We start from the raw sequence: 20,638 nt of genomic DNA on the forward strand, positions 1-20,638 counted from the left end.
CTCTGTGAAGTGAAGTCGCTCAGTCGTGTCCGACTCTTTGCAACCCCGTGGATTGTAGCCCACCAGGCTCCTCCGTCCATGGGGTTCTCCAGGCAAGAATACTGGAGTGGGTTGCCATTTCCTTCTCCAGGGGATCTTCCCGACCCAGGAATCGAACCCACATCTCCCGCATTGCAGGCAGATGCTTTAACCTCTGAACCACTGGGGAAGCCAAACTCTGTGAAGTGAAGTAAGTGGTAATTATTCCTATTCAGAAGTAAGGTTGCTCTGAGTTGGTATTTGAATCAGGATGTCATCAGACTCAAGTACGTTTCGCATGTTCACTCTACCTGTCAGTAGGTGCTCAGTCAATGCCAGAATAAAACCAAGGATTACGATCCCATGAGTTTTCATTTGAGATGCTTGTTTTGTAAAACATGCTTTGGTAACAGTTTCTTACATTTGTTTAGCAGTTCACTGTTTCAAAGTGATTTCTCTTTTATTGCCTGTTTTAGTTACCATGGCTACAAAACAGATCACCTGTTTATTTTAACCCAGATTCTTTGGGTTAGCAATTCAGACAGGCATGACAGCATGACTGTGTGTTCCACGGTGTCTCAGACCTCAGCCTGAGACTAAAAAGTGAAGTGTGAAGGCTTTTTACTCACACAGCTAGTAGTTGATGCTCTTTGTCAGCTGGAAGCCTCAGCTGTTCTCTGCATGGGCCTCTCCACATTCTCTCTGTAGTTTAGGCTATCTTACAGCATGGTGGCTAAAAGGTGAGTATTTTAGAGAAACAGACACGGCACCTGCAAGCCCTAATCAAGCAGAGATGGCTTCCTTTTTTATGGCCTACCTTCAGAAATCACATAATTATCACTTCTTGACACTATGTTTGTCAGAATAGTCACAAGCCCCTGCCAGTCATTCGGGATGATGTATATATTTTGGTGTGGCCATCTTTGGAGAAATAGAAATTAACCTGTGAAATAGATCAAGCAGATCACTTTACAAGTAAATAAACTGTATTCAAAGTATTAGTATAGGAGCAAGGGTCTTAGGTCCCTCTGGCTAGACTGGTACACTTGATCTATTTTGATACATTATGATATATACTGTCCCCTATTATTTACATAAGGTAAAGGATGTTTGTACAAGGTATTAAATTAGGATGTTGACTTAATGTAAGGCCAGTGGTATGATTAGCATTCTGGAGGAGTATGCCAGCAATAAAGTTTTTTTACAATGAGATACGCGATTTGGTTTTATTAACTTGTTTAGTTAGCTGGTGGGCCAAATCCAGCAATCCTTGTTTTTGTAAGTGAAGTTTTATTGGAACACAGACACACATTCATTTATTACTGTCTGTGACTGATTTTGTGCTACAGTAGCTGAGTTGAGTAGTTCCAACAGAAACTATATAGCCACCCAAGTGAAAGTGAAGTCGCTTGGTCATGTCCCACTCTTTGTGACCGCGTGGACTGTAGCCCACCAGGCTCCTCCGTCCATGGAATTCTCCAGGCAAGAATACTGGAGTGGGTTGCCATTTCCTTCTCCAATAGCCACACAAGCCTAACACAATTACTATGGGACCCTTTACATAAAATTTGCAGACTCTTTGTCTAGGAGATCAACCCGTTACAGTCAATCTGAAATTCCCCCTACTTGAGTCTGTGGTTTTGACCAGTTCATCTGCTTAACACACCTGAGAACTAGCATGTGCCTGCATGCTAGGTCGACTGCTTTAGTCACGTCTGACTCTTTGCAACGTTATGGACCGTAGCTTTCCAGACTCTTCTGTCCATGGTATTCTCCAGGCAAGAATACCGGAGTGGGTTGCCATGCCCTCCTCCAGGGGATCTTCCTGATGCTGGGATCAAACTCCCATCTCTTAAGTCTCCGACATTGGCAGGCAAATTCTTTACCGCTAGTGCCACCTGGGAAGCCAAGTGCTGGAAATGCAAAGAAATAACTTAATGCTTGCCCTTAAAAGAGTTCACAGTATTATTGGGGAATCAAACAATCATAGGTTTACAGTATCATGAGTGTGCTGTTTTACAGCTATGCATAAATTTCTTAGAAAAGATAGTGGCTAAAGATTGGAATCTGCTTTTTCTCAGAGAAGGCTTCCTAAGAAAACTGATACTGATCAAGTTCTTGGATTAAGTAGAATTTAACAAGGTGGAAAGGTATAAAAGAGCCTAGCATAAAAAAAAAATATGAGCAAATAAATGTGTGTCTGAGTAAGGGTTTTGTATTTTTAGGTACTATAGGAATCCATTATAGCTGAAAAGTAGAATGGGATTGGAAGTGTAATGAGAAGTAGGACTAGCTGACCATTTAAGCCACTGAGGCAGGAAAAGATTCGAGAGTTCTTTGAGAGACTTGAGGCTTGAGAGCTCTTTGAATTGTTAAAACTTAATTGATTGGTTCTCAGTTAGTTCAGTTCAGTCGCTCAGTCATGTCTGACTCTTTGCGACCCCATGAATTGCAGCACGACAGGCCTCCCTGTCCATCATCAACTCCCGGAGTTCACCCAAACCCATGTCCATCAAGTCAGTGATGCTATCCAGCCATCTCATCCTCTGTTGTCCCCTCCTCCGGCCCTCAGTCTTTCCTAGCATCAGGGTCTTTTCCAGTGAGTCAACTCTTCGCATCAGGTGACCAAAGTATTGGAGTTTCAGCTTCAACATCAGTCCTCCCAGAACACCCAGGACTGATCTCCTTTAGAACGGACTGGTTGGATCTCCTTGCAGTCCAAGGGACTCTCAAGAGTCTTCTCCAACACCACAGTTCAAAAGCATCAATTCTTCAGCGCTCAGCTTTCTTCACAGTCCAACTCTCACATCCATACATGACCACAGGAAAAACCATAGCCTTGACTAGACGGACCTTTATTGACAAAGTAATGTCTCTGCTTTTTTTGGTTCTAAGAATGGTGAAGAATGTGGAGTCTAGGTTGACTGACCTGGACGACTGGGTAGTCAGGGAAAATGGGACCATTTTGCTAAGATATTCTGAATATGAGTACATTGGAAGGAATAGATTTTTAAAAGATGTTTCACTGTTGGAGACTTTGAATTTGCAGTGTCTATATATCTAAATGAGAAGATGTTGGAAGCTTGACACTTAGAAAAGACTTGAGAGTTTTTAATAAATGGATATTTGAAGCCATGGAAAAGACGTAGTTCTCCATGGAAAATATGCAAAGAGAGAACTAAAAATAGAAATGGGGAACATTTAGGAGATGCATATCAGAAGGAGGAGAGGGCAAGCAGATCCTAAGTTCTTGAAATGAAAATTCATTTTTCTTCAAGATATATATGTATGTATATCACAAAAAAATAATATATGATCTTTTTTGTGAATCCATGTTTTAGCCAACTGCAATATGACAAGTTTTTAAGAAAAAAAAAATGGGGGGAGATGGGAAGAACCAAAGACTCATAAGGTTATAGAGTTTAAAAATAATTTTAAAATTGTCTCCAAATGAGGCGTTTCAGTAAGTCTCTAGTATGTGTGTCAGATTTTGACAACTCTAGCTTGTTCTTTTTGGAAGCTTTGTAATGTAAAAATGACTTTTTTCCCCCTTATTTTTTGTTTTCAGGTCTCTGCATTAGGAGCAGAGTTTTCCTCAGAGTCTTGCAGAGAGTTAGGTTTCTCCAGCAACTTGCTCTGCAGCTCCTGTGATTTGCTTGGACAGTTCAACCTTCTGCGGCTGGATCCTGACTGTAGAGGGTGCTGTCAGGAAGAAGCACAATTTGAAACTAAAAAGGTACTGCTTTCTAGTATCTCTCTTCCATTAGATGATTTAGTTGAGATGAGGTAAAATGTTAAATTGCCTAATGAATCTAACTACAAATAAGTCATTAGCTTCTGCATTTTGTAGTTTGAGAAACTCAACTGATTTCTTGCTTGGGGCATTAGATCAGTCAAAGCAAATGAGGTGGAAAAGTATGGTTATAGACCAGTAGACCATCCTGCCATGGCTGTGCTGTCCAGTCTTCCTTCCTTTTGGCCACATGAAGCCAAAGAATAATTAACTAGATGTTTTTATTCAGTTACAATAAGAACCCAGTCTTACAATGAAATTTGAGATGAAAGTAAAGCACCTATTACATGTACATAATTGTCAACAGTAAGTTATATGGTTAACTAAAGAATATGGTCTATTAATTTGCACACCTGTTACTAATATTTCCTGATACCTACTCTCACCTTTAACACCTAAAGACAACCAAGACTAGGTATCCAGTAAAATCTGCTATGGTTTTACCCACTGTTCAAATTAACAGTAAACTTGCTCAATTTTTAAATCTTTTCATTAGACCTGTAGATTAATTTAAAAATTATCATGAAAAGGTCACTTATATCATCCAAATCAAGCTGAATTAATGAAGTCCCTGTGTTTGAGAAAAAATGTCAACATCTCTCTGCTTTGTTTCCTTTTAATATTCTTTCAATTTTACTTATTGAATCCTGTTTGAGGCACTATGGTTTGTAAAGCTTTCAAATAGTATCTTCTCATTATTAGATAGTAAAGGTTTATTTCTAACAATGAGTACAGTTTTATAGGTTTGTAAGAAAAACAAGCAGACACGCTTTAACGTCAGTATTCAACCGAAAGTTACGCTTGATTTCTCAGTTGAAAACCTGAAATTCCTGCATCCCAGATATGGCTTCCATGTCGACAGTGGCTTCCATTTTCTTGGTTCACATATACACATAATATATTTTAATATTTAGAAGATTCCCATATATAAAAGTTAGTCTTTATTGCAAGTAAGTAAAATCTAAACAGATTTTTAAAACTTGATTTTAAATAGACTTAAGACATAGGACCTAATTAGTAGGCTCCTTCCTTGTTTTCTGTTCTGTGTCTTCAGTGATATATTCACATGAGACAAGTGGCTGCAGTGTGACTCATCCTCTCATCTTTAAGCTGTTATTCTATGGTCTGTACAGCCACTCAGCCAACAGTAATTATTTCCTGAGACACCAAACTGAGATGAGTTGAACAACAAGGGGTGTTTTAAAAGAAATAATCTTTATCACACACCCCCTTTGTAATTAAGGGTAAGCTAAGAAAGTCTAGCCTTTGACTGATATCAAATATGCCTAAACTATAAACTAAGTGCATATAAAAGCTGTTTTTACTTAATTGCCCTTTCTCAGTAATTCTTCTCACAAATTTTGTGAGTTTGTTTGTTGTTGTTTTTTTTTTTAAGCCACACCGTGCCACATACAGAATCTTAGTTCCTCAGCCAGGGATCAAACCCATGCCCCTGTAAGGGAAGTGCAAAATCTTAATCACTGAACTGCCAGGGAAGTCCCTGTGATATAATTTTAGTAGAACCAAACTTCAGTCACACACTTCTCAAATTAATCATATTCCTGTGCAGTTTTCATTATTAATTGAGCTGTGTTTGATATCTTGATATTTTGCAGCAGTTACAGCTCAGCATTATCCATGGGGAAATAGGCCACTGTTTAATACATGCCTAATTAATCACACAAACTGAAATGTTTATTATATATAAGTGCAAGTGAGCCTGTATCCTAATATACCTTTTATACTGTACTTGCTTTTTCTCAACTCCTTGCCTGTAATCTATAAGATGTACTCTCATTAAGTATTTGCTAGGACAGTGATTGACAAAATCAGTGAATGATTTTCTTTAAGAGGCCTGGTGAAACCAAAACACTTAAAATCGTAGTATAAATATAAAAGTATGGCAGGTCAGGCAAGCCTCCATGTAGATATAAACCATATTCTTACATAAAAGTGGTATGCTTAATTTAATCTGTGCAGTACTGCTCTCTGGATTATTGGTACATAATCATAGGTAGTCATGTATGGATATGAGAATTAGACTATAAAAAAAGCTGAGTGCCAAGAATTGATGCTTTTGAACTGTGGTGTTGGAGAAGACTCTTGAGAGTCCCTTGGACTGCAAAGAGATCCAACTAGTCCATCCTAAAGGAAATCAGTCCTGATATTCATTGGAAGGACTGATGTTGAAGCTGAAACTCCCAGTACTTTGGCCACCTGATGCGAAGAACTGACCCATTTGAAAAGACCCTGATGCTGGGAAAGATTGAAGGCGGGAGAAGGGGATGACAGAGGATGAGATGGTTAGATGGCATCACCAACTCAATGGACATGAGTTTGAGTAAACTCTAGGAGTTGGCAATGGACAGGGAGACCTGGCATGCTGCTATCCATGGGGTCGCAAAGAGCTGGACACAACTGAGTGACTATACTGAGCTGAACTGAATCATAGGCAACAATATATACAATAGCTTTTCTGTCTCTTTCAACTCTGGCTTAAGGCTTAATTTTGAAATTATAGTTTAATTTAGTTCTACTTTAACAAAAGTAAAAATATGCAATATATAGACTAGTTTGTCTATATAAGTCATGTCTGACTCTTGAGATCCCATTGACTGTAGCCCACCAGGCTCCTCTGTCCATGAGATTTCCTAGGCAAGGTTACTGAAGTGGGTTGCTATTTCCTTTTTCAGGAGATATTCCAGATTTGGGGCTTGAACCTGCGTTATAGACTAGTACCTTATGTCAAAAATATTAAAAATAATTAAACATGGCTGTGTGTAAATCATTGGGAATATAAATTTTGTAGAAGAGGAAATTTGTAGTTTATTTGCAGGACTGTCTTAGCAATTTATAATAAAGAAATGTTACCTGAATACTCATTTTGGTTCTGTCTTAGTTGCATGCTTTATAGGTCTGTTCAGGGATAAAGCTAATCATTTTTCAGATGCATACACTCAGGCTAAATTTAGCCTTTGATAGGCAAAAACATAAAATTTGCTTTTAAAAAATGTATTTATTCCCAATAAATGCAGAAAATATCTTCTAAATCCCTTATTCTGCAAGTAGATATTCCTATATTGTTTGTATTTGGTCTTGTTTCTCCCTCACTTTTGATCGTAAAGGACCTAAGTAAACATCACAAATATAACTAGAACAAGATTTTTTGGTTAGCTCATTTACTACTGTTAACTACTTTTGCTCATAACTGTGTACTTAAGTACAATTTATAAACACTCATAAGGATATTGACTGAATTATTAAGAGCATACTAATTTGTTGTTGTTTAGTCACTAAGTCACATTCAACTCTTTTGCGACCCCATGGACTGTAGCCCGTCAGGCCCCTCTGTCCACGAGATTTCCCAGGCAAGAAGACTGGAGAGGGTTGCCATTTTTCTTCTCCAGGGATCGAACCCATGTCTCCTGCATTGGCAGGTGAATTCTTTACCACTGTATACTAATATGTAATTTAAAGTAAAAAAACGGTAAACTACTGAAAGAAAAATGTTTAAATCTTGGTGCTATTAGTATTTACTAAGTAGTGTAAGTGACTTCTGCTTTTTGTACATAGAATCTTAAGATGGAAGGGAAGGAACTGTTTACTACTGACTGACTCTTTGCTTGTGGTGGGAAAACCTACAACTGCCAGTTCTTGCTTGTTGTATTTTACAACTTTTCCCACAAGAAAAGGACTAATTCTCCTGTTACATTTTTGAAGTATTTTAGACAAGGGTTGTTACTAGCTCAGGTTGGATCACTAACCAGTTATTAGCCAGGATAATGGAATAATGTAAGAACTGCCACAAAAGCTGCCACAGTAGCCATGTGAGAAGTTACACCAGGGAGCAGATGGATGAGGCGCTCTTAGGTAAAGAACAGACTGGTTTTTCCCCTCAATTACTAGAGTAAACCACTTCTACTTAAGCTGTTTTAAAGATTTAGCTCAAGTGTCCCCTTTGCTGGGAAGTCTTACCCAATTTCTCCTCTTTAGCCACCACCACTGCCACTTCCAAGTTACATTAAGCTACACCTAGGTCTTCCCTCATAGCTCTGTCAATAAAGAATTTGCCTGCAATGCAGGAGACCTGGTTTCGATTCCTGGGTCAGAAAGATCCCCGGGAGAAGGAAATGGCAACCCACTCTGGTATTCTTGCCTGGAGAATCCCATGGACAGAGGAGCCTGGCGGGCTACAGTCCATGGAGTTGCAAGAGTCAGACATGACTGAGCAATTAAACCACCAACCGCCACTGCATTTCCAAAGCACGTAACCATGCCTGTGATTTGCAGTTAACTCCATTATATTGTATCTGATGTCCGGCTTTCTTTCTCCCAGTGTTTTATGCTTTTTGAAGTTCAGAACTATTTTTTTAATGTTTCTGAATCCTCAGCCTTTAGCTTACAATATTTCATAAGTTTTCACCCTTGAATAAGGCTCTTTTTACTAAGAAATAATATATGAAATTCTGTAGCCAACTTTAGAGTAATTTAGAAGTCAGCTTAAACAGCATTATTCAAAACAGTCGCAAATTTTAAGCTTTAGCCTATCAGAAGCTGAATGCTACTGATGTGTAAAGCATAGAAGGATGAAATGGAGGTTAAGCTGTGTGTGAAATTGTAGTCGCTAAGGAGATTTCACCGTTGCTTAAAATAGATTCACTTTTGTAGTGTGCATCGCATCAAATCTATGAACTGATTTCTTCAAAGGCAACAAATTTAATTCAACAGGTTATTCTAATATAAAAACACTGTTCAGGAAGTTTTTTTTTTTAAACTAAGTGTTTAGCAACAGTTCAAATTCAGTGTAAGAAATCAGTAACTCTCGTGAGTAGCAACAAGACTAAATAAAGACATAAATTTACTTAATAATAGCTTCAGACATTCATTAAGTTCTTATTATATAAAGGTGCTCTTCCAAGCCTTTATATGAAGTAACATATAATCCTTAGAACAACTCCTTGAGATAAGTACCATTATCTCCATTTCATAGCTAGGTTTGAGACAAGGAGCTCTTGCCTAAAGTCATACAGCTAACAAGTGACAATAAACATGTGTGTCATATATTTGTGTAAGAAAAGTTTAGAGCGCGGGCGGCAGCGATCGCAGAGCTGCGAGGTTCTCGCAGGCACGCGGTTCCGTTTTTTCCTGCTCTGTGCGTACCCTCGTCTCCGGCCCGTTCGCCCCGCTCGCAGCCCGCGTCCTGCAGACCCGAGGTGCTCGGGTTGCATCCCTGAGTTGCCCCGGTCCGTCGACGGCCGTCTGCAGAGATGCCTGGAAGGAGGGCTCGTAGGAGCGCCCAGCCGAGCCCCACGCGGGTCCCGGCAGATCCTGAAGTTGAGTGTGCCATTCAGTTGAGGAGAATTGGAGACAAACTGAATTTCCGGCAGAAACTTGTGAATCTGATATCCAAACTCCTCCCCTCAGGAACTTGACTTAAGCTTTCGAATGAGGAGATTCGAAATCTTTCAAAGGAAGATTTCCCATTAGGTGCAAATTTCATCAATTAGAGGAGAGACTGCCTTGTAATGGAAAAGAATGTGAAGGAACTCTCAGTTGCCTTTGAATGCTCTTGGAAATGAAGATGGATACATGAATTTTTGTCGGAGGTTTGCCAGAAGTTGTTGTTTGGGATTCGAGAACATTAAAAATCCACTTTTTATTTTAAAACAAAAATGGAGGAGCTTTGAACATGGGGAATCAATTCTTTATACATTTTGGTTTTGTTTAGAGACTTGTTCTAGTATTTTTGCTGAAGGTTGCTGCCCAGTGTAAGAGGAGCTGACAAATGATTATGGACTATGGTCAGGGGCTGAGAAACAGAATAATACACTCCACGTTTGTTTCTACTTTGGGGGACAATGACAGAACAGTGTGTGATCTTTGGTTTATGTATATTATTTTGTTAAGAGTAAAACTTTTTTTTTTGAGAACACTGAATGTGATAGTAAATGTTAATTTCATAGGTCACTACAACATACAAACTAATTTGAAAGTTTAAAAAAAAAGAAAAGTTTAAAGTTTCTTTTGTGCAGTTATTCAGTTGAACTGAAAATAGTTTAAATTTATTTTTTATATTTTCTATATGGGGCATTTCATCTGCCTTTAATATGGAAAATAAATGTGGTCAGTTTTCTTAGGTATTTACAAATCAGAATCAGCTTCTGTCTAAGCATGTTAAAACATTCTGTCACATTTACAGATTGTAATATTTATAAGGAAAATAAACCCTTAAGATAATCATAACCAATTTCCAGGCTGTCTTATAACTGCATTTCTTTTAGACATACCTACTTCAGAGTCAAAGTAAACTTTGTTTATATATTAAATATTAATTCATGCTGTATGCTCTGAGGATAAGACAAAATAAGATATTTTGCCAAAATAAGACGATAGTCACTGTCCTAGAGGACTCAAAGAAATAGACATGGAAATTGGACTACTGGAATGCATTTGGCAGGACATTCTGCTGGGATAAAACGGAATATCCAGTAATGTAACTGCTACCGAAAAAATTAGAAATTAAATAAAAATGGAAGGAGGAGGGGAATCAATAAATTTCTTAAAGTTGGCATAATCAAGAACTATAGATACAACCATGTTAATCACTATGGAAGTGACCAACAGAAGAACTAAAAACAGTAAGAATTCACAGAGATAAATTCTGTAAACAAATGGTATAAAAGCACCACAGAAGAAAGGATATAACCATTTGCCAGGTCAGGTAAACATTACCCCTTGCTTATGTAGAAGTTGATGCTTATGATAAGTTGGAAAGTGATTAGGAGAAGGTCATCTCTGGCAGAAGGAAAAGTATTTGGAAAGGAACTGAGTCATCATGAGAGAGATGGCCATCTAAGATGAATCAGAGAGCTTATTATGAAGAGAGAGAACAATAGGTACGTAAGTTAGGGCCTATGTGTCTTGATAAGAAGTTTGAACTCTACCCTATAGGCAGGTGATGACAGTTAAGTATTATAAACAGTAAATTGACATCAGATTTGTGTTTTAATAACTTTTGTTGGTGTTGTGAATGATAGTTGACAGAGCAGAGAGGAGTACCGTTGGCAGAAAAAGAACTTAGGATGCCAGTTTCCAAAGGAAAGATGCAGGAAGGAGCTTAAGCTAACACACTGTAGTAAAAATGGAGAAGGGACAGATCTGAAATAGATTTAGGCAATAAGAAACTACAGGATTTATTGACTAACCAGATTGAAATGTGGAAGGGAAGAGTGAGGACACTTTCCAGCGTTTTTATCTCAGAAACTGCTAACCTCAACACAAGGCTACAAAAGAATTCCATCTAGCTGTGGTTTTTCCAGTGGTCATGTATGGATGTGAGAGTTGGACTGTGAAGAAGGCTGAGCGCTGAAGAATTGATGCTTTTGAACTGTGGTGTTGGAGAAGACTCTTGAGAGTCCTTGGACTGCAAGGAGATCCAACCAGTCCATTCTGAAGGAGATCAGCCCTAGGTGTTCTTTGGAAGGAATGATGCTAAAGCTGAAACTCCAGTACTTTGGCCACCTCATGCAAAGAGTTGACTTATTGGAAAAGACTGATGCTGGGAGGGATTGGGGGCAGGAGGAGAAGGGAACGATAGAGGATGAGATGGCTGGATGGCGTCACTGTCTCGATGGACGTGAGTCTGAGTGAACTCTGGGTGTTGGTGATGGACAGGGAGGCCCGGCGTGCTGCAATTCATGGGATCGCCAAGAGTCGGACATGACTGAGCAACTGAACTGAACAAGGTAGCCCCTAAAGGCAATGATGGTGGATGGGAAAAGAGACAGCGACAGAGGATAATTTTTAGTAAAGTATACATCCCTTAGTTCCAAACTGCCTTTTCAGTTTTCTTTTTGAAGATAGACATGTTAAGTTGTACTGTAGCAGGCCATGAATTTTATCTCGGTACCATAGTAAGTTCTAAAATAGATAGTACACTCTTCAGAGAGTAGGCAAAAAGTAAAAATGCGTTGACTGGCCTAGTTTCTTTTGTTCTAATTTCACATTGTTGCTCTTCATTTTTGTATACTGTTTAACTTTTGAATTATTGCAGCTCTTTTGGTATCTGTTTTTAAAGTGAAAATACATTAGGTGATTAATTTTAATAGAAACCATTTAATTTGAGCTGGCTCTTATTTTTTATTTCAGATCATTGTAATCTTTCTTGTACATGATAATAATTGCCTCCTTTTTTATGACAGTGGTGTTCACTATTGGATGGTAATGGAAACATACAAAGAATTGAATTTTCTTTTGAAAAGCAGCTTTTCCTGCTTTAATAGGAAAAATAAGTGTAGTTAATTTTTTTTTAGATATTTACAAATCAGGATCTGCTTCTAAGTATGTTAAAACATTCTGTCACATTTACAGATTGTAATATTTAAAAGAGAAATAAATCCTTAAAGTAATTCATAATCTATCTCCAGGCTGTCTTATAGCCACATTTCCTAGACATAACTACCTCAGAGTCATTTTGGCACATTCATGTTCATTTTTTGAGACTATTGAATGTATATTGAACTGTTTTTAACAGGATCTCAATCTCAGATTTTCAGATTAACAGAAATATAGGTTATACTTTTCAAACACTTAGGAGCAAAAATTAATTTTTTATTATTAAATTTTTTATACATATATTGATTTTTTTTAATTGAGTACTTACACTAAATTGTTTGCCATTTTCTTTCTTTATACATATTACCAAGGGGCTAGTTGGTTTTGTTTTTAAAACTGTTTACCTTTAAGATATTCAAGCTTAGGGTCATTTTTACCATTCTCTGGATATTTTGGCCTCAGGAAATATAGTGGCATTGTGTCATTATTCTTTACATTGTGTGATATTCCCTAGGTATTAGTAGAATTGAATATATTGTTCCCAAACTATACCCTGAATTATTCATCCTTATAGCTGAAGTGTGTACGGGAATGTGTGTGTTCTATATCTGTGAATATATTTGCTTCTAGGTGGAAATCTGATTGTTACAGTCTTAACTTCTTGGTGATGAAATCCTTCTTGTTTTAGGTGTATAAATTCTGCTTCTTATCACAATATTGAAAGAAGCTTTGTTCTTTTCCTCAGATTTCATAGTTAGAATGGTCTAATTTAGATTGTGGTGATGTCAGAGAAACTTTTTTTTTTTTTTTTTGTACATTTTCATTGAGCTTTTTAGTGGAACAGTGATTGTGTCTTTATGAAAAGACTCCCTCAGCATACTCTTATTTTCTTCAGAGCCTAATTTAAGGTAGATGTTACCTAGCTTGTTTTTAACTTAGGGGAAGCTTCCTTAGACACAGTCATTGTTTTATATTTTTGCAGAATTTGGTAGAAAGCACCTAAAAATGAATAGTTTGATCTCAGGCATATGATATTAGAGCATTATATTTACCAGGTTGGTTTGCTAAAATTGTAAAACCCAACTTATTTCCCTAATCCTTTGTATTTGTTCGTTGTTCCTATACAAGAATGCCATCAGTCAGAGTGTGTATGAAAGTGTTAATAAATATACCGTTTGCCTTATACACTTAAGGTAACTTAAACTGATACCTTGACAAAAGCTTATATAAGATCACAAATATTTAGTACTCTAGTTATTTGCTCATGTGTAGTTGTAGCTTTTTGTTTCTAGCATTGCAGGCACTTTAAAAAATATTAGAAAATATAGGAATGACTTTGATAAATAATGAATTAAAATTCATAACATCAGCAGATCCCTAGACATAGTTTTAGTTGTAAACATTTTCTCTGAGAATTAACTGATTAAATTTTGCTTTAAAAAGAAAATAGCTTCTGTTTAATATATTTTTCCTCTCCAGATGTATGTGAAACGAGTAAACTTGACTTTAAGAAATAACGTTTGTGTTCACCACGTTGCTTCAGTCATGTCTGACTTTGTGTGACCCTACGGACTGTAGCCCACCAGGCTCCTCTGTCCATGGGATTCTCCAGACAAGAATACTGGGGTGGGTTGCAGTGCCCTTCTCTAGGGGATCTTCCTGACCCAAGGATTGAACTCACATCTCTTATATCTCCTGCATTGGCAGGGAGGTTCTTTACTACTAGTGATGTAATTGTTTTAAGAGTGGGTCGCATATACTTAGATTTCATCATTTTATAGCCATGCTTCCTTATTTTTAAACTCCTACATTTTAATTAAGAGCAGGCAAGCCTTCAGAAGAGACTTCCCTGGTGGCTCAGACAGTAAAGAATCTGCCACCTGCAATGCGGGAGACTTGGGTTCCATCCCTGGGTCGAAAAGATCCCCTGGAAAAGGGAGTGGCAACCTACTGCTAGTATTCTTGCCTGGAGAATCCCCATGGGTAGAGGAGCCTGGTGGGCTACAGTCTGTGGGGTCACAAAGAGGTGGACAGGACTGAGCAACTAACACTTTCACTTACACTTTCTTTCAGGGCTTCACAAGACCAATAAAATAGTTGCTGCTCAGATCTAAATTCTGTTCAGCAGTCAAAGCTTTTCCTTTGGCTAACCTAACATTAAGTCATTTTCATCAGTGCTACTTTCAGTTTTTTTCTAAAGTTCTGCTTTAAATAAAAGAGGATTTCAAAAATAAAAATGTATGGCCGCAAATGATTCTTCCGACCAACATAGGTAGCATATTAAAAAGTAGAGACATTACTTTGTCAACAAAGGTCCATGTAGTCAAGGCTGTGGTTTTTCAGTACTCCTGTATGGATGTGAGTGTTGGACTATAAAGAAAGCTGAGTGCAGAATTGATGCTTTTGAACTGTGGTGTTGGAGAAGACTCTTGAGAGTCCCTTGGACTGCAAGGAGATCCAACCAGTCCACCCTAAAGGAGATCAGTCCTGGGTGTTCATTGGAAGGACTGATGTTGAAGCTGAAACTCCAATACGTGGGCTACCTGATGTGAAGAGCTGACTCATTTGAAAAGAACCTGATGCTGGGAAAGATTGAGGGTCGAAGAAGAAGAGGACGACAGAGGATGAGATGGTTGGATGGCATCACCGACTCGATGGACATGAGTTTGGGTAAACTCCGAGTTGGTGATGGACAGGGAGCCCTGGCATGCTGCGGCTCATGGGGTTGCAAAGAGTCAGACACGACTGAGTGACTGAACTGAGCTGATGAGAAGAAAAACAGTATTGCGGCATTTATCTTGCTTTAGTCATTGTTTACATGGTTTACCTTTTAGAATTAATTTAGCTAGTCTCTTAAGCAAAAGTCTACTACTATTTGATTGTTTTGTAATTTTTGCCTCTTTAATAGTTGAGGGTAGTCCAAGGGATCGAACCCGGGTTTCCTGCATTGTAGGCAGACGCTTTATTCTCTGAGCCACCAGGGAAGCCGGATTCACCTTAGTATCCTTAAAAGAAAACCTAGGAAATCTTTAAAATTTTGTTAAAAACTTCCTAGGACAGCTTACCTATTCAAGTTCATTGTCAAGTCTTCATATCTTCAGTCTTTTTGAATAAGTTTGTACTCCAGGAAGGGCTTGAATACCTCTACTGTTTAATACCCTTAGGCCTTCATTTTCTCTTCTGATGTTTGTTTGATCTATATATCTGTTTAACTGGAATGTTTATATTATGAAATTTTATATTTATTTTATAGCTACATTTTTTAAAATTTATACTGGTTTTTTAAACTTCTGTTTTTTCTTTTGCAGCTGTATGCAGGAGCTATTCTTGAAGTCTGTGGATGAAAATTGGGGAGGTTCCCTCAAGTCCAAGGTATGTAAAATTAACTCTAGTATAAATTTCAGTTAATAACTTAAAATCAACATTTCACAAAAATAATCAGGAAGAAAATTAAATACCATAAAACGTGAGGTGTAGAAGAAAGGAAATCATACAAGTGTATCTTCACAGGAATTAAAGACAAGTATGTGAAAGGATAATTGTGAAAGTGTATTCTTTTGGTCGACAGCAAACAGTAATGGAGATTTGTGGCTCCAAAAAGACTTGAACATTTTCTGTTCCATCCTTGCATGTCACTTGAAAATCAGTTTTATGAAGGTAATGAAGTTTTTTTTTAAACGGAAATGCATAAGTGCTATATTTGTATACCTCATTCTGTTTTTGTTTTTGCTGCCTTTCCTGTGCTTTCTTGACTTGTTTACTCAATGGCAAGAGAATTTTGGGGTTTAGTATTATGTAAAATTGCCCATGTTAACACATGCCCTTTATTGCTGGCCTAGAATTATTTATAATATTGTTCCTTTTGGCACAGAAATGTAATCAAACAATTTGACTTGGGGACATTTTATTTGAGACCCAGAGCATATGCATATTTAATTAAATACATTCTTTATTAGAATAAGAACATATTCTGATATAGCACAGAATATAACAACTTGGGGAGAAAATTCCTTGCTCTTAGGATTAATTTTGCCTCAAACACTTAACCTCAGAATTGTACCAGAGTTTTTTTAGCTTTTTTTAATATCAGTTATCTGAATGATAAAGTGATCATTCTTATTCCTAAAATATTTTGACATTTCCTTTCAATTATATTGATTATTCATATTTACTGACTTGTCTTATTTTTTGTGACTCAGATTTTCATGAGGTCAAGAGTAGATTGCAGTTAGCGCTTCTATTTGTGATGTCAGGTTTTATCATGTCCATGATAATTTCTACAGCTGCTAGTTCAGTCTTTAAAAGATTGAGTGTAGTTTATTAATCTTTGGATTACAACTTATTTATATATATATTTCTTATGTATAGTTAAATTATCAAACTTGTGGGTATATGTGGTCATACTGTCTTTTCCTTTTGAAACATTAAATTTTTAAATCTGTGTATAAATATTTAATTAGTACAAACCAATTTAAATTAAAATGATTGTATAATTCTTTAATCCATAGCCATATTAATATAATCATATTATCAATATTGTCTGAGCCCATGAGAAACTAATACATTTTTTAAGTTTATTTAATTTTAATTAGCCATGTCATGAAACAGAAGGAAAAATTATGTTAAATTATTCTAGAAGAGAGAAGGATTAAAAATTTGAAATGTCTTATCCACATTAATCAACTCAGGTTTCATGGGCTGAAAAGAAGTCCCAAATCATGTCTTAGCTAATGTCAGATATACCTCCTAAAGTACTCTGGTTTTCCATGTTATGGTTGTTTAAGTAGGAAAGTCTGTATGTATAAAAATTTCTCATTGTATGTTGGATCTTGTGTTTTATCACTTAAGTGACATCAAAGCAATGATGTTAAGTCTGTTTTCCTTCTTATGCACGAGTCTTACCATGATAAGGCTGTGTCTGCAGTCTCTCTCTCTCCAAAATAAAAAATGTAAATTTCCCCTGATTTTGTAGGTCTTAGCAAACATTTTCTCTAAAAAACCAAATAGTAATACTTTTCAGCTTTAAAGCCAACATTATATCCATTGCAGCTTTTGAACTTTGCATTTGTAGTACAGAAGCAGCCGTAGAAAATATTTAAATGAATACATATGGATGTGTTCCAGTAAAACCTTATTTATAAAAGCAGGGAGGCCAGTGTGGCCTGTGGACTGTAGTTTGCCAGCCTCTGTATTAGAATCATAAATCTTTGAATACAGAAAGGAATTTTAAAATAATGTACAACTGAGATAGCAAATAGATTTTCACTTCTTGAATGATGCCTAGGATTATGTTACCTGTGAGTTTTACTGGAAGGAATACTGATTGATTAGCACTAGCTTCATCAATTTACTCATTTATAAAATGGGTTAATAGGTGGTATAAAATCAGTTACTATCTACCTTATTGGACTGTTTTGAGAATTGAATAACAATGACTTTCTAGCATTTGACTCTCTCTTCCCTTCACTTGTGTGAACAGGTTTTTTTATTCTCCTTTTTTGGCATCTCATCTACCACCCAAACCTCAACTATTGGGGTCAGTCACAGTCTTGTTCTTATTTTCCTTTTTCTTACTCTCTTAAACAGTGTCCCACTCCCTCGGTTTCTACTGCATCACCTGGTGACTCCCAATTTGTGTCTTTAACTCAAACCGTTCTTTTGTTTATCACCACACTTCAGACTGAACTGACATTTCCACTTAGGTGGTCTCATAGTATCTTAAACCAACATATGCATGTCACCTGGGGGTCCTGTTAAAATGCAGAGTATAATTCTGTAAATTGGGTTTGTGTCCTGAGATTCTGCTTTTCTAACAATTCTGTAGATTGTGGCCTACATTTTTAGTTGTTGTTCAGTTGCTCAGTCGTGTCCTACTTTTTTCACCCTAATGGACTGCACCATGCCAGGCTTCCCTGTCCTTCACCATCTTGCAGAGCTTCCTCAAATTCATGTCCGTCGAGTCAGTGATTCCATCCAACCATCTTGTCCTCTGTCATCCCCTTCTCCTCCTGCCTTCAATCTTGCCCAGCATCAGGGTCTTTTCTAATGAATTGGCTCTTCACGTCAGGTGGCCAAAGGATTGGCGCTTCAGCATCAGCCCTCTAATGAATATTCAGGATTGATTTCCTTTAGGATTAACTGGTTGGATCTCCTTGCAGTCCAGGGGACTCTCAAGAGTCTTCTCCAACACCACAGTTCAAAAGCATCAATTCTTCAGCATTCAGCCTTCTTTATAGTCCAACATCCATACATGATCACTGGAAAAACCATAGCTTTGACTAGACAGACCTTTGTCGGCAAAGTAACATCTCCGCTTTTTAACACACCATCTAGGTTTGTCATAGCTTTTCTTCCAAGGAGCAAGCATCTTTTAATTCCATGGCTGCAGTCACCATATGCAGTGATTTTGGAGCCCAAGAAAATAAAGTCTCTCACTGTTTCCATTGTTTCCCCATCTATTTGCCATGAAGTGATGGGACTGGATGCCATGTTCTTCATTTTATGAATGTTGAGTTTTAAGCCAGCCTTTTCACTCTTCTCTTTTACCTTCATCAAGAGGCTCTTTAGTTCCTCTTCACTTTCTGCCAAAAGGGTAGTGTCATCTGCATATCTGAGGTTATTGATATTGCTCCCGGCAGTCTTGATTCCACTTTGTGTTTCATCTAGCCCAGCATTTCACATGATGTACAACTGTTTGAATTTGTTAAAAATCCATATTTTGGAAGCTTCATTATCTTAGAGGCTGAAGTGGTCCAAAGGGGTTCCTGAGCAAAGGACTGCCTGATTGGTGGGTGCAGATACTGGGCTGACAATAGAACTGCTTTTTACTTTATAATTGAGGTCTAGAATGATTGATTTCTTTGAAAATTTGAGTTTATTTTCTTGTGCTTCCATGTGGAGGAGACAGGGATCCTGACCTCAACAAGGAAAGATAGCTCCATTCAGTCCTGTCCACAGTTTGAAGGACACACACTTTAACTTCTCATTTCCACTTTCCCAGACCCTGGTGGCCATTATTCCACTATTCCTGCTTTCTATTCCAGTGGTTTTTCTGACTCCAGATAAATGGAATCATAATATGAGGTCTTTTGTGACTGACTTCTTTCACTTAATGTGTTTTTAAGATTCATCATATTGTAGTGTATTTCAGAACTTAATTCCTTTTTATGGCTAAATAATATTCCATTATACAGTTACCCTGAGGGTTTCCCTGGTGGCCTAGATGGTATAGAATCTTTCTGCAATGGAGGAGAGCTATGTTCAACCCCTGGGTCAGGTAGATCCCCTGGAGAAGGAAATGGCAACCCACTCCAGTATTCTTGCCTGGAGAACTCCATGGACAGAGGAGCCTGGTGGGCTACAGTCCGTGGGGTCGCAAAGAGTTGGACACGACTGAGGTGCGACTAACACTGTACACTCTGCATATAAGTTAAAAAGCAAGGTGACAATATACAGGCTTGACATACTCCTTTCCCAAGGGGCAGCCAGTCTACTGTTCGATGTCCAGTTCTGTTGCTTCTTCACCTACATGTGGGTTTTACAGGAGGCAGGTAAGGTGGTCTGGTATTCCCATCTCTTGAGGAATTTTCCACAGTTTGTTGTGATCCACACAGTCAAAGGCTTTTAGTGTAGTCAATTAGCAGAAGTAGATGTTTTTCTAGAATTCCCTTTCTTTTTCTATAGTCCATTGGATGTCGGCAATTTAATCTATGGTTCCTCTGCCTTTTCTAAATCCAGCTTGTACATCTGAAAGTTCTCAGTTCACCTACTGTTGAAGCCTCATTTGGAGAATTTTGAGCCTTACTTTGCGAGCGTGTGAAATGAGTGCAATTGTGTGGTAGTTTGAACATCTTTGGCGTTGACCTTCTTTGGGATTGGGATGAAAACTGACCTTTTCCAGTCCTGTGGCCACTGCTGAGTTTTCCATATGTGCTGGCATATTGAATACAGCACTTTCACAGAATCATCTTTTAGTATTTGAAATAGATCAGCAGGAATTCCATCATCTCCACTAGCTTTGTTCCTAGTGATGCTTCCTAAGGCCCACTTGACTTCACACTCCAAGATGTCTGGCACTAGATGAGAGATGACACCGTCGTGGTTATCTGGGTCGTTAAGATCTTTTTTCTGTAGCTCTTCCGTGTATTCTTGCCACCTCTTCTTAATATCTTCTGCTTCTTTTAGATCCATACCATTTCTGTCCTTTATTGTGCCCATCTTTGCATGAAGTGTTCCTTTGGTTATCTCTAATTTTCTTAAAGAGATCCCTAGTCTTTTCCACATTGTTTACTGAGGAAGGCTTTCTTATCTCTCCTTGCTATTCTTTGGAACTCTGCATTTAGATGGATATATCTTTCCTTTTCTCCTTTGCCTTTTTCTTCTCTTCTTTTCCCAGCTATTTGTAAGGCCTCCTCAGACAGTCATTTTGCCTTTTTATATTTTTAGTAGAGAGGCCTTAAACCCAGCACATTCAAAAATTAAATTAGTCCTCTT

At 37.8% G+C, this 20,638-nt stretch overlaps 2 protein-coding genes across 2 annotated transcripts in view; both read left to right on the top strand.

Annotated features, from left to right (window-relative positions):
- The window catches only part of SELENOF (selenoprotein F), a 32,746-nt gene that overhangs the window by 3,027 nt on the left and 9,081 nt on the right, over positions 1-20,638 (top strand). Inside the window, exons 2-3 of the mRNA XM_040232390.1 lie at positions 3,587-3,754; positions 15,454-15,517. Of these exons, the coding sequence (XP_040088324.1) occupies positions 3,587-3,754; positions 15,454-15,517 (232 nt within the window). The remainder of the gene's footprint in view (positions 1-3,586; positions 3,755-15,453; positions 15,518-20,638) is intronic.
- Positions 9,003-9,801, top strand: LOC120856907 (phorbol-12-myristate-13-acetate-induced protein 1-like). Its single transcript, XM_040232391.1, has one exon. It carries the CDS (start codon positions 9,079-9,081, stop codon positions 9,241-9,243), a length of 165 nt encoding a protein of 54 aa, XP_040088325.1. The 5' UTR covers positions 9,003-9,078; the 3' UTR covers positions 9,244-9,801.

Source organism: Oryx dammah, unplaced genomic scaffold (genome assembly GCF_014754425.2).
Source record: "Oryx dammah isolate SB20612 unplaced genomic scaffold, SCBI_Odam_1.1 HiC_scaffold_28, whole genome shotgun sequence".
In the NCBI taxonomy this organism is placed as follows: Eukaryota; Metazoa; Chordata; class Mammalia; order Artiodactyla; family Bovidae; genus Oryx; species Oryx dammah.

What these genes read in the sequence shown, in the direction of transcription:
- LOC120856907 (XM_040232391.1), top strand. Translation starts at nt 9,079, where the DNA reads ATGCCTGGAAGGAGGGCTCGTAGGAGCGCCCAGCCGAGCCCCACGCGG.